Raw genomic sequence first — 13,679 nt, forward strand, 5'->3', positions numbered from 1 at the left:
CTAACACACAGCTGGTAGGGAGGGAGTGCTTGTGTGCAATGTGTCATGCACATAAATCCAATCAACAGTGGGGTAACTGTGTAATGATTCACTGCAAGTTGTGGCTGGAAAATCCAGTCGGGTTTATATGGTGCATGACCCTCTTAGAAAAAAAAAAAAAAATAAATCATACAGTATGTGTGTTTTGCACAGGAAGATCATATTTGATCTAGGGTTGTCAAAATGTTTAATGAATTTGAATTTAGCAGCTTCACTTTATGTCTTTACGGAGCTGGACACGATTTATTTTTAAATAAAGAAATTAATCCAATTATAAACCAGGAAATTTAAACATTGCTCAAAGACAAAAAGAATGAAACTGTAGGTTAAATAGCTTTAGGTTTGGTTTTCTGCATCCAGTAAGGGTATCTATAAATTAGGAATCAGTGATAATGACTGATCACTGAACTAGGGTTGGCACACAAGAGGCTTAGTCGGCTTCGTCTAAAAGTATAATGTGTCATAGTACTCTGGTTTAGGACTCATAGAGTTCATAAATAGTTATAGACTTCCCAGATGGCAAAACAAGCGCTTCTCTCGGATTTGCTTGGAGTCTACGCAGGAATTTTTCTGGGGCTCTGGGATATTTGACCGAGCAGTGTTTTGGTGAGGTCCGCGAGTGACGGGGTACCACAGGGTTCCGCCGTGGGTCCTCTGTACTTTGCCGACCTCAGGGACACGGTGCTGGTTTGCCGGCTGTGGGCGAGCAGCGTGCCCTGAACTCCGGAGGCCACCGGTTTTTCCAGCTCTCGTTCACCGCCAAATTATAACCCTCAACTGCGCACACCACACCCCCCGCCACAACACAACACCCATACGTACACACAGCTGTCTGAGGGAGAGGCGGGAGGTAGTATTAGGAGCTCTCGGGTAGTCCCAGACAGAAAGGATACACGGAGTGCGTGCGTCACTGTGTGTTAGCATGCATCTGGCAATATTTCAGAGGAAAACGTCATGTAAAGAAGATGAAGGAATATGATGGAGGGGAAAAAAAAGGTTGAGTGAGAGGGATAAAGATACAGAGAGCTAGAAATGAAAGAGGGCAAGGCCTTAAGAAACCTGTGGGGGGGGAGGAGTCTAGGAAGAACACATGGACTAGACTGAGGGAGTAAGGACATGAATGAACAGTGGATGAAAGTTATGTCAGCGTTACGGCCGGTGCAAATGGGTCTAAAAAACATTTAATCAGACGGCAGTCAACAAAACAAACTAGACAATTACGTCAAATGTTAAAAAACAACCACTCTGCTTAGGGAAGTTCATATTTTTCAGCTCCAGTTTCAGATTTTATCGCATGTGTTACATGTGTCTCCACACACGGCCTTGGTCCATTAACATTCGGGCTGTAAAAGACCCCACACCAAAGGGAGCTGGCCACAGGCGCGCATGTGGGCCGACACACGGTGCAGGGGGAAACCTTGACCGCCAAGGATACTTTAACTACTGAGGCTCCTCTAATCCCCTCCTCAAACCTTGAACACGGACAGAGGCAGTTCTGGTCACTGTGATGAAAACTGCTGGTGTCATCGGTTCCAGCCCCCCCGCCCCCCTAACCCCTCCTGCGCTCTGGAATAACATCACTGACATTTCAGGAAATAAAAACCCACAGTAATCAATTAGCAGACTGGCATAAAGGGAGACCGGTGGAAAGACTGATTGTGTGTGAATCAGAGGCTATGTATGCAGAGATAAAAAAGCCTCTCTGTTAATTAAGGGAGAGGAGGGAGAGGGAGACGAGGGGGGGTTATGACAGAGCTATAAGCTACGTGGGCAAACTGAGCGAAGATGTTCACGATCTAAACCGCTGGCCAGCTGGGATCCGCGGGCTCTCACTGCGGTCCTCAGGTGAATAGACAGGCAGACGCGAGCGCTTCTTCGGTACAACTGTATTTTATTGATATATTTCTTATTTATAGGCTACATAATCTACAGACTATCAGACTAGGCACGCAAAGTGCATTATTATCATCCTGTCGGAGATGTGTCAGTGTTTTTGTTTTGGTGCTGGTGCTGGCACCCGCCCGCTTGCCAGCTCTCGTCCCCAGCTCTCTGAAGCTCCGTATCTCGCTTCTGCCTGGCTAAAGCAGCGGTGGCGGCGGCACGGGACCGCCAGTACAATAACCTTTTATTTTGATGTTAATAAAATGTTAATAAAATGTACCCAAATTCACGAATATGTAGGATATTACTCCTGACATGTATTATTACGTCACAGCGTCTGCTGTATTAGCCGTGTGTTTACTACGTGTTTATTTGCATGTAGAGCGGGGAAGTGACATCGGATCACAAGTGGTCCCTGGAGACACATTCTAATGCCAGGTGTGAACAGGGCCACTGATGAGCTCTCTCACAGCTTAACATGAGTGGTATTACTTGGGTAAGCATGTAGTGTCAACTTTGGTTTAGTATTGTTTGGTTTACCCAGCAACAGGTGCGTTGTGTCGATGTATCAGCTTAAGGGAATGTTGGTGGCGAGACAGGTTAAAAAGTGGTTAAATCAATGCAGCAGGAGGTCAAGCTCCAAAAACACTGGATCCTACACTTCTCATCTTCCCGAGCCTGACATCATCGGGGTTCTCAGACTTTGGAAACCTCCGTCGAAAGACTTACAAACTATACATCGATATGACGACAGACTATAATTAGGATCATCTAACTTGAATCTGTGTGACAAACACAGACGGATAAAATGTCATCTCAGTGACCACCATCTCTGCCTCTGCACACACAACATATCTCCCTTTACCCATCTTAACATCGACTCTGTTCTATAGACTACTAACACAAAGGGCCTTTTTTCCATTTGCTCTGCTCCAACTAATTATTCCTCTTCTGATCCTGATGAGTGCATTCGTTTTTTTTGGCAATTGTCACCCATTATGATTTCAAGTGCACACAAATGTGCTCACACAGGTTAATGCAGCAGTAGGTCTTGGCGTAGTAGTAATTTTTTTGAGCCAAGGAAAGCTTCCTCTCTAGAGACGACTCATTCAAAGTGTAATTACTCTAGTACTTCATTTATCCCTTTCCACATCTTGATTATGCCTTCTAATCCAATGCACTCCGGGTTTCTAACAGAGCTGGAATATGGCATTGGTGGTGGACCACACGCTGTAGGTAAGACATTTAAACCTGCAGTAGGCAGAATGTTTTTAGGCATCATTGGGCAAAAATACCATAATAACCTTTCAGCATATTGTAATTCAAGTGTTCTGAGAGACTTCTGCTCCTCCTCATGGCTCTGTTTTCAGGCTTTAAATAATCTAGCCCATGATGGGAGACTTTGACCAATCATAGGTCATTTTAGAGAGAGAACGTTCCTATTGGCTGTTTATTCAACAGAGGCAGCTGTCAATCACTCAGAAACTCCAATCATTGCTCCGGCTGGTGGGCGGTGCTTAGTATTTCCTCAACTTATCTCGGGTCACAAACTTTTCATTTTACAGCTAAACAGAATATTGATTCATATTTGATCAGCGCTGCCTAGTTTGACTGTTTGATCAGAGTTCGCGAGTGATTGACAGCTGCTCAGACGGCAAGGCTCCAGCTCGGCTCTGATTGGTTGTTTTCCTCCGGTCTGTGAAATCTTGCAGATGTTATTAGGAGCACCAGAGGACACCGAGGCACATGATTTATTTCAGATTACCTGTCTCATGCACTACTGTCAGGATATAGTGACCGTTTTATAGAAATAACGTACTTATACATACATATTTGCTCCAATTCTCCCTACTGCTGCTTTAATATTTCTAAACACATTTTAGATAAGTATCAATGCCTTAGGTTTGTTTTGTTAATATACAGTAGAATAAAGTAGGTCTCTTTTTGAATTTTCACTTGAATAAAAAGAGTGTAAACACATCTGAGGTTGAGTTTCCGTCATGCAGAGGCCTTCATTTAAACAATCTGCCAGTATTTACCAGAGATAATTACCATTACCAGCTAATTCCTCGGTTTTTAATGATTGTAAAGTATTAAAACGGCCAGAAAGCCTCCAAACCATGAGTTGTTACTGTTGGAGAGATTCAACCTCGCCCATGCAGCAAAGCACCAGGTGAGGCCCATTTAAAGAAGATATAGAGTCTTTCCTTTAGAGGGAGCAGTGCTCATCAAACCAGTCAACAAAAGGTTAAACTGCAGAGCTTCAAGGCTTTCCCCCTTCGTTCATAAAAAAAAAAAAAAAAAGAGGAGAGCGGGAGAGGAGAGAGAGAATAAGAGAGCGAAAAACTCATACACGCACACTTGCACTTCAAAGCCCTGTCATCTGGCGCTGCGGAGAGCTGGTTTGAATTAAGTTTAATTCTCCTCCTCTCTCGTCTTTCCAAGTTCATGGCAGAAGAGGGAGTGAAAGGAGGAGGATGAGGAGGGAGGGAGGGAGGGAGAAAGAGAGAGAGAGAGAGAGAGAGAGAAAGAGAGAGAGAGAGGGAGAGAGAGAGAGAGAGAGAGAGAGAGAGATACAGAGAGATAGATAGATAGAGAGAGAGAGAGAGAGAGAGAGAGAGAGACGGTGCTTCTGGTTTTCATTAGGGCCAATTTTCTTATCTTTTTTCTCTGTGCTTTCTGGAGGCTGAGACTTGATCCCCTGCAAATGCAACGTGGCACAGGCCAGCGGAGGAATGGGAAGGTGCCGGCTGCGAGGCACGCATCCCCTCCTGAAGACGGAGGGAGGACAGGACCACAACACACACATAAACAAAGAGATTGAAAGAGAGAGAGAGAGAGAGAGAGAGAGAGAGAGAGAGAGAGAGAGAGAGAGAGAGAGAGAGAGAGGGTGTGTGTATCAGGTGTCCATCCACATGTGTCATGCGTCTGCATGTGGTGGTGAATGTGTAAGCACGTTGATGTAAAAGCTGCATGTGTGAGCATCTGTTTCTCTGTGTCTTGGTGCATATTCATGCACCTTCATGTAAGCTTAAGGCCGGGGCCTTCTGCATTTCTATGAGCTAGTGTATAAACTATCCAGTACCTGTGACCGTGTTCCTTTGTCTTTGCCTGTGAATTGTCCAATAACTGCTACAGCCTCGGGGGATTAACGGCGCCAGGGTCTGAGGTGACACACACCCAAACTCTCATCCTCTTTCACTTTATTTCTTTGGACCTCTTCCATAACTTTTTGATTGATAAACAGAACCAAACAGTACAAGGCCTCTCTGGATGCATATATGGATGCGTGCACCCCTGAACAAACATACCAAAACTACTGTTTTACAAAGTGGCTCCAGTTTAATGTTTACAGGGTGGGTTGGTTTAACTGAAGCGCAGCGCATTACTGATCAACTTGATTATTCATTGATTGGCTCAAATACAGATGGAACATCAACAACAACGCCTTATGAGGGGCACTCCACCAACGTTATACATGAGATTCACTTTACTCATCACAAGGAGTACTACGCAGCCGGTAAAAACAGCTGTACAACATCTTCTTTGGCTCTGGCTTTCCAGAGATTGAAAAAAATAACCATGATGATGTCATCAGCGTTATCTCATCGTGGACTTGAGGTTTAAATGTTTTAATTAGGGCTGTCAATCAATTAAAATATTTAATCGTACGTTAATTGCACATTTTCAATCTGTTCAAAACGAACCTTAAAGGGAGATTTGTCAGGTATTTAATACTCTTATCAACATGGGAGTGGACAAATATGCTGCCTTATGGAAATGTATGTATATATTTATTATTGGAAATCAATTAACAACACAAAACAATGACAAATGTTGTCCAGAAACCCTCACAGGTACTGCATTTGTGTCAGTGGGCTGACTCGACTGACTTGCCCCAAACTGCATGTGATTATCATAAAGTGGGCATGTCTGTAAAGGGGAGACTCGTGGGTACCCATAGAACCCATTTACATTCACATATCTGGAGGTCAGAGGTCAAAGGACCCCTGTAAAAATGGTCACGCCAGTTTTTCCATGCCAAAATTTTGTGCAAGTTTGGAGCGTTATTTAGCCTCCTTCACGACAAGCTAGTATGACATGGTATATAACAGTGGATTCCTGAGGTTTTCTAGTTTCATATGATACCAGGATCTTCACTCTATCTTTAAATCCCTGCATTAACGTGTTATTATTGTTATTATACAGCCCTAGTTTTAATCAAAAGCCTGTATTATGAGCTGGAGGTGTGGTGTTGGAAAGAAGTGTTCATTTAGGAGGCAGTGAGTGTCTAATGAAAGACATTATTGAGTTGCATTATGGGAATCATTGTAAGGTCAAGGTTCTGGATACTATTCATGTCAACTCTCAACTCATTAAACTTGTTGAGACTTCATTAGACCAATATAGATGGAGGAAAATAGTATACCAACTTGTGTGTGAGGCATGCTACACTGGCTACTGGCTTCAGTGGTGGATTATACATAACATCTGTAGAGTGATATACGTATATTGGGTGGTTGTCATCGGTGCATTATGCACACATGGGTAGAAAGAGGAGGATGAAGGGGGAAGAAAAACAATAAAAAGTGAAGAGAGGGAGAGTGAGAGCACACGGGGGTCTGGGGTGCATTAACGGACTAAGGTGTGCTTCCGGGAGCTTGCGTGCCGAAAGCTGTGAGAAGACAGCGGCCTGTCGGTTTGATACACGTTTTTGTCTCGGCGCCAGATAGACGCACGGTTCACAAACTTGGGTTCGTCTTCAAAAGAGCGCTGGAACCGATCTAGACCTGCTCCTTACCAGCTGTGTGAACCCAGAGATGTGTATGAGACACGTACATGTCTGTGGCGAGTCCACGGCTGTAGTGGGTCTATGTTTTGCATGTGTGAGGGTGTTATAAATAGCCCCAGAAAGTGGACCTAATAGAAATCAGGCCTGGCTCCCTACCTACTCAACGACCCCCAATTGATCATTTGTCAAACTCTGCACTGCAGAGCCTTCCCTCCAAGTCACTTTCAGAGCAGATATTCAACAATCACAAAATCTACAGTAAGACCACAAATTCTCTCTAAAGTATCAGGGCCCTATCTTGCACCCAGCTGTAAGCCTGTGCGTAATGCATCTCTGAAGGATTCCACTCATCCGCTCCTTTTAAATAGCAATGAGCCAATGTGCAGGCGCACCTGACTTTTAAAGGGAATGGGAGATGACACACTGATTGGGTTGATTCCTGTTACGCCCAAAACACACCTATGAATAATTAAAGGAACTGTTTGTAAGAATCAGAAATTACTTGTTAACAGCGACACCTGTGGCCGTTAAGTCAATGAAAGTCAGCGTCCTGTTGCTCGTGCTCGCTCTACATAGACATGAACGAGCATCGCTCAACACAGTGAGGAGACACACGTCAGCTAAAAGCACAATATCACTCTATATTTCAGCTGCTTGGCAGTAATGTTAGCTGACCAGACGAAGGTCTCTCCATGAATCAATGCTGATCCTAGTGTTGGCTTTTCCCGCCTCAGCCTCCCGACCGCGGCCGGAGGGAACAGGGGAGACACCAGAGTTTTGGTCGGAGACGATAACGTTTCTCTCTGCGGAGCCCCGTCACTTCACAAGAAACGGGAAACCTCTGTTGGTCTGGAGGAGCTGCAGCAGTTATTTCTGCACAAACGTCCACTGTACATTCACTAGATATTCTCAGAGCTAAACTAACTCTTCTGCAGTGTGGAGTGTGCGCGCATGCACGTGAGGTGGAGCAAAAGAGCAAGAACGAGTGCGGTGTGTGAGTGAAGGCAAACAGGCAGAGGAGCAGAGGAGCAGAGTACACCAGAGACTTCGGTCCTGGAGACCAAAGCTACGGTCTCCCCCCGCGTCCTCCGACCGCGGCCAACACTGTTTAACAGACGGGCTTCACTAGATACAACCAAGAGGTTTTGGTGCTTCCGTGTAGTTTGTGTTGGAGTCTGAGTCTGAACAGTGTAGCCATACGCGAGCGCGCATGGGACACCGACCCGGATTGATTTATTTGTGTAAGAAGTTACAAACAGTCCCTTTAAGAGACTAAATACTACCCCTTTGCCCCTTGCGCTTTACTTTGCGCCCAAATTATGCGCAGCTTAACTAGCAGAAGTGGAGTTGGAGACGCCCTAAATACACTTGCAGCATGCACTTTAGACCATGCGCTATAGATTGTTAAAATAGGACCCTCAGTGTCTTACCTAAACGCAGCCAGGTAGTCTGCATCACCCATGGGAGGTTCCAGTCCTCCAGTAAAGGCCATGTTCACATTGAAGCCTACTCCTGCTCCACTGCCCACCTACAACACACACACACATACACACATGCATGCCTGGGTTACTTTGTGCAACAGGTGGGCATGCAGGCAGAGAGACACACACTGGTGTTTCTTCCCACCTCGTCAGGTGCTCCACTGCCAGGGAAGAAGTTCCCATCGTCGTAGCGATGCAATGACAGATAGAGAATACTGGGGTCTGCGTAGAAGGCCTGCTGGGTGCCGTTACCATGGTGAACATCCTGGAAACATCGGAAAAAAGGCAAACGGGTTAGGGCAAAATCTTACACAGTGTGGTGTGAGTGTGAGTAAATGAGCGATTAACATTCGAAAGGGTTCCAGCTAGGGCTATTAATCAATTCAAATATTTAATCGCAAATTAATCATACTTTTTTATCTGTTCAAAATGTACCTTAAAGGGAGATTTGTCAAGTATTTAATACTCTTATCAACATGGGAGTGGGCGAATATGCTGCTTTATGCAAATGTATGTATATATTTATTATTAGAAATCTATTAACAACACAAAACAATGACAGATATTGTCCAGAAACCCTCACAGGTACTGCATTTAGCATAAAACAATATGCTCAAATCATAACATGGCAAACTGCAGCCCAACAGGCAACAACAGCTGTCAGTGTGTCAGTGTGCTGACTTGACTATGACTTGCCCCAAACTGCATGTGATTATCATAAAGTGGGCATGTCTGTAAAGGGGAGACTCGTGGGTACCCATAGAACCCATTTTCATTCACTGATCTGGAGGTCAGAGGTCAAGGGACCCCTTTGAAAATGGCCATGACAATTTTTCCTCACCAAAATTTTGCACAAGTTTGGAGCGTTATTTAGCCTCCTTTGCGACAAGCTAGTATGACATGGTTGGTACCATCGGATTCCTTAGGTTTTCCAGTTTCATCTGATACACGCTGATTCACTCTGGCTTTATAACCGAGTCTGTTACTCCCTAAAAATCGCAAGTTGCGTTGTAAAGAAATGAGTGGCATTATAACGAATTTGCATTAACACGTTATTGCGTTAACGTTAACAGCCCTGGTTCCAACACATTTTCTATTTAAAAATTCCATACTATTCCAGACTCATATTTCCAGACTTCTCTGTCGTCAAAATATGGTCTGAAAAATTCGTCCATCTTTGGCTTTGTGACTTGGTGACTCTGGGTGCTGAGCATGATGTGACAAGACTACAGTGCTTTTGCCCTCGCATATGTCTTACAGTTGCCGCCTCGCCCATGTTGGAGATGTCGAATGATTTTACACATCCAGTTTTCTTTTTTCATTTGGAATCCTAAGCCAACAAGGCTTTGTGTAGTTGGGATTGTTAAATCAGCCGTCGGAAAAGTTGACATATGGGACACAAACACCCGGTGAAAGTCCGGTGTTTTTTGACCCTCCCATCCACCCCGACCTCCTCCCTACGTGACGTTTGTTGCTCTTTATACTTCCTGGTTCATTATTACGTAGATTACATACACACTGATTTGTTACACTCTCTTGTGAGCATTATCAATTTACTATCTACTATTATCAAATGTTTTTCCATACTCTCTTTTCTTTTTTCCAAACTGATCCAGACCTGGAGATCACTAAAATCAAATTCCATATTTTTCCATACTGCGTAGGAACCCTGAGATAAGAGAAGCTGTCTGACAGAGTTTCACAGAGAGGAGGCTACCAACTCCTGCAGAACAACTGCAATACTGCCAGACAGTCAAGTCTGTATATCAGCTGCAGTCTGCTGGGATGTCACAATAGGGATGGTCAGCAGGATTCAATAAAACACTCAACTTCAAAAGTTTTTTCACTTTAGCCAACAAGACAACATCAATTGAATGACCTCATTGTCTCTATCCCAAGAATGCTTTAATACACTGGTCCTAAAAATGTCCCCGTTGGCTGGAGTGGCATGACAATGAGTTTGCTAGCTGCACTAAAAGTCTCCCTGTGACAGACAGAGAGGAAATGAAAAGGCCCTTCAAAGGCTTTTGGGAATGGCCATGACCAGCCAGGGACGCCACGGACGAGCAGCGCTCTTAGACATGACGGAGGCTTCGTCATACCTTCTTAGAAATTACTTTGTCCCTTTTTTTTTCCAAAAGTGAGACTGTCTGACCTAAATAACACTACAGCACATATTTCAATAGGCATTACAGTAACAGAATGTTAATTCATATTTGATCAGCACGGCCTAGTTTGACCGTGATTGACATATTTGACATGCCTGCAGATGCTTTTAGGAACACCGGAGGACACCGGAGACAAATGATTTTTTTTCAGATTACCTGTCTCATGCACTACTGTCAGGATATAGTGACAAATTTGCTCCAATTCTACCCGCTGCAGCTTTAACAGCCACCACAACACTACTTAAGTGTGCATTATCTAAATAGATGTTTATGTAACAAGCAACCCATTGTGTTGTATGTGGAACTCACCCAGTCCACGATGAGGATTTTACTGACACTGAGCCTCTGCTGCAGCAGCTTGGCTGCTATGGCGACTGAGTTGAAGTAACAGAAGCCCCTGAAACAGTCAGACAGTAACAAGACAGCGCTATTAACTTCCTGAAATTATATCATATTCACAAGCTGGAGCAATATTATATACAGTCTTAATACGGTCATGAAAAAAAATATCTCACATTGAGAAAAACACATTGATGCCTGCTGTGCAGAAATTAAGTCGAAGCTTTGAAGGACCAATAAAGTTGTCTTGAAGGACGAGGCTAACAGAGCTTTTCAAGAGGAGGAAATTGTATGTTCTTAAGAAAAATTCAATTATGAGAAAAATGAAGGCATAGAGAAATTTCGGACAAAGTTGCTATGATCCAGGCTTGATCTTTCTCTTGGTCAAATTTCTAATACACTTACATCGGAGTGCTCTCTTCAGCGTGGTGTCCAGGTGGCCGGACTACAGCGAAACCATTCTGTCAGGGGAAACAAAAGTCATTAACACACAGCATATTTAATCATGGTCCATGGAGGTTGATTCTGTCTGACCTTATACATGCTCACTCTAATCTAAGGATACATGTCCTTTCTCTTTGAGAGACTGAGAGGTCAGATGATGACAACACAAGATAGTAGGGGCTGCAGGATTATGGCCAAAATGATAATCACGATTATTTAGAATAATATTGAGATCACGATTATTATCACGATTAGTCATTGATTTTAGGGACAAAATATTTTTTATTACAATTTCTAGGGAAATTTACTTCCATGTCATGCTTCATTCTAACCGTCAAAAATTCTAAATCTTTAACTTTATTAAGTGTCATCTATAGTGGTTATTTGCATTAAAGCTATTAGGAAATAAATAATTGTATTTTTATTTAATTCTTGGCATTAATAGTTTTAATTACATATTATAAGCTGCTTAGAGCTAGTGTTAGGAAGTTAAACAGGTCATGATTCTCTCTCTGTTATCTATTTCATATTGCTGTGAAAACATCTCCTTCAAGCAACTGGATTTATTCAAGTTTCTCGCCAAAAGCTACATTTTACAAGATTACATTTGAACGCATCGCCTAACGCATACCATCAAACAATACTCATTTTTACTGAGTAGAGCTTGAACGCACCATAACGTGCTCCGTGCTGTCGGCAGATGAACCGGTCACTGTGATTACTCTGAGAAGCGTCATGGGAACGAATTACAATATAATAAGTGTCTGATTAAATTAGTTGTTCCAAATGTTTTTAAAGTTGTTCCTCCATGGCTTATTTTAGACTTCTGGACAGTTATGACAAATTGCTGCTTTATGTCTTCTTCCCTCACACTGAAGAACTTCCACACCGACGACATGTTGTGTGTGTGTGTGTGTGTGTGTGTGTGTGTGTGTGTGTGTGTGTATTAGATTGGCTGTTGATTGACGGTGCATCTCTAGCTAGTTAGTTTAGGAAGTGATTGATTTATGCAGCGGAATTTTCTATGATTGGAGTACGCACTTTAACGTCCATATCGCAGTCGATCATCACCGTTCATTTAATTGTGGGAAGCCAAAATCGTGATCGCGATTAATATTCGATTAATTGTGCTGCCCTACAAGATAGATAAATTAAAGGGACTGTTTGTAACTTCTTACATGAAAGAAACGTTATCGTCTCCGACCAGAACTCCAGTGTCTCCCCTGTTCCCTCCGGCCGCGGTCGGGAGGCTGAGGCAGGAAAAGCCAACACTAGGATCAGCATTGATTCATGGAGAGACCTTCGTCTGGTCAGCTAAAATTACTGCCAAGCAGCTGAAATATAGAGTGATATTGTGCTTTTAGCTGACGTGTGTCGCCTCACTGTTTTGAGCGATGCTCATTCATGTCTATGTAGAGCGAGCACAAGCGCGAGCAACAGCATGCTGACATTCGTTGACTTAACGGCCACAGGTGTCGCTGTTAACAAGCAATTTCTGATTCTTACAAACAGTCCCTTTAAAAGAAAAATGTATGGAATCTCATGACCTCACAATGTGTGTCAGTCAAAACCAAACTTAATCCTCTCACAAGTATTATTCTTCAAAATAAAAATGTCCCGATGCCTCATTTCAAGATTTAAAACAGGCAGAGTAATTGAAAAGCGAGCGCGTATGCAAACACAGAAACAGATGCTTCCATCGGGTCAGTTAAGGGGAGCTTTGTTAAGGCAGGGACCTGCGGGACTCCCAGCAACTGTTTTTTGGGGGCTCCCACTGCTATGTGGGGACGTTAGATAGATGTTCGAGCCGATGTAGAGCGAGGCAAGCTGGACTAATGATGTTGAGTCAGCTGCTGTGGATTAGCAGCCAGCCGGGAGTTTATTGAAGAGACAATGGCCTTAGCTGGTTTGAAGACGCTCATTTAAAGCTAGGCTGCATAATACGGCATGTATGTAGGTGTATGAGAGACAAGGGGGGAGGTGGATCGTTTCTCTGCGCAGAGGAAAAATAACAATGGATTAAAATAGACATGGGGAGAGAAATAGAAAGCATGTGACAGACATGTGTGAGTGAGTGTGTGTGGAGTGGATTCTTGGAGTTCAGAGAGTTGCCGGTGCAGGTGGAATTTGGTCATTTTGGCTGTGGAGGATCCTCAGAGGACCATCTGTGTGTGTGTGTGTAAGCGTGTGTGTGTGTACACATGTGCATGTATGTGTTAAGATGAGGTTAAGCTGAGGGCAAGTCAGCACTTGTAAACTTTAACCCTGTATTATTCATGTTTCAGTCACGTTTAGTGTTTTCCCTCCTGGAATGTGTGATCCATTTCATTTTCACTCTAAGCTCTGATATTACCAACCGCACAATATAGAAAGAGCAGACCGTTATTCCTTCATAGTAATCATGCCCACATGTAGAAGAGGTACTGAATGCGAGAACGTATAGCCAATAATATGGCGTGCTACTGTCTCTCAGAGGAATGTCATTAGTCTGTTGGTGCTAAGCTAACGCTAAGTGCCACGGCTGCTCTGCAGGTG

General features: G+C 43.6%; 1 protein-coding gene across 8 annotated transcripts in view; it reads right to left on the minus strand.

Annotated features, from left to right (window-relative positions):
* The window catches only part of hdac4 (histone deacetylase 4), a 212,618-nt gene that overhangs the window by 20,693 nt on the left and 178,246 nt on the right, over window positions 1-13,679 (minus strand). For 7 of the 8 annotated variants that reach the window (XM_037789081.1, XM_037789082.1, XM_037789084.1 and 4 more), the window contains 4 exons: window positions 11,106-11,161; window positions 10,671-10,758; window positions 8,339-8,458; window positions 8,143-8,240 (listed from right to left, as the gene is read on the minus strand). In XM_037789081.1, coding sequence (XP_037645009.1) covers window positions 8,143-8,240; window positions 8,339-8,458; window positions 10,671-10,758; window positions 11,106-11,161 — 362 coding nt within the window. Of the gene's footprint in view, window positions 1-3,736; window positions 4,692-8,142; window positions 8,241-8,338; window positions 8,459-10,670; window positions 10,759-11,105; window positions 11,162-13,679 lie in introns of those variants that run through there. The other variant, XM_037789080.1, reaches the window with a different exon arrangement.

The sequence above is a fragment of the Sebastes umbrosus genome, chromosome 13, assembly GCF_015220745.1.
Source record: "Sebastes umbrosus isolate fSebUmb1 chromosome 13, fSebUmb1.pri, whole genome shotgun sequence".
Classification (NCBI taxonomy): domain Eukaryota; kingdom Metazoa; phylum Chordata; class Actinopteri; order Perciformes; family Sebastidae; genus Sebastes; species Sebastes umbrosus.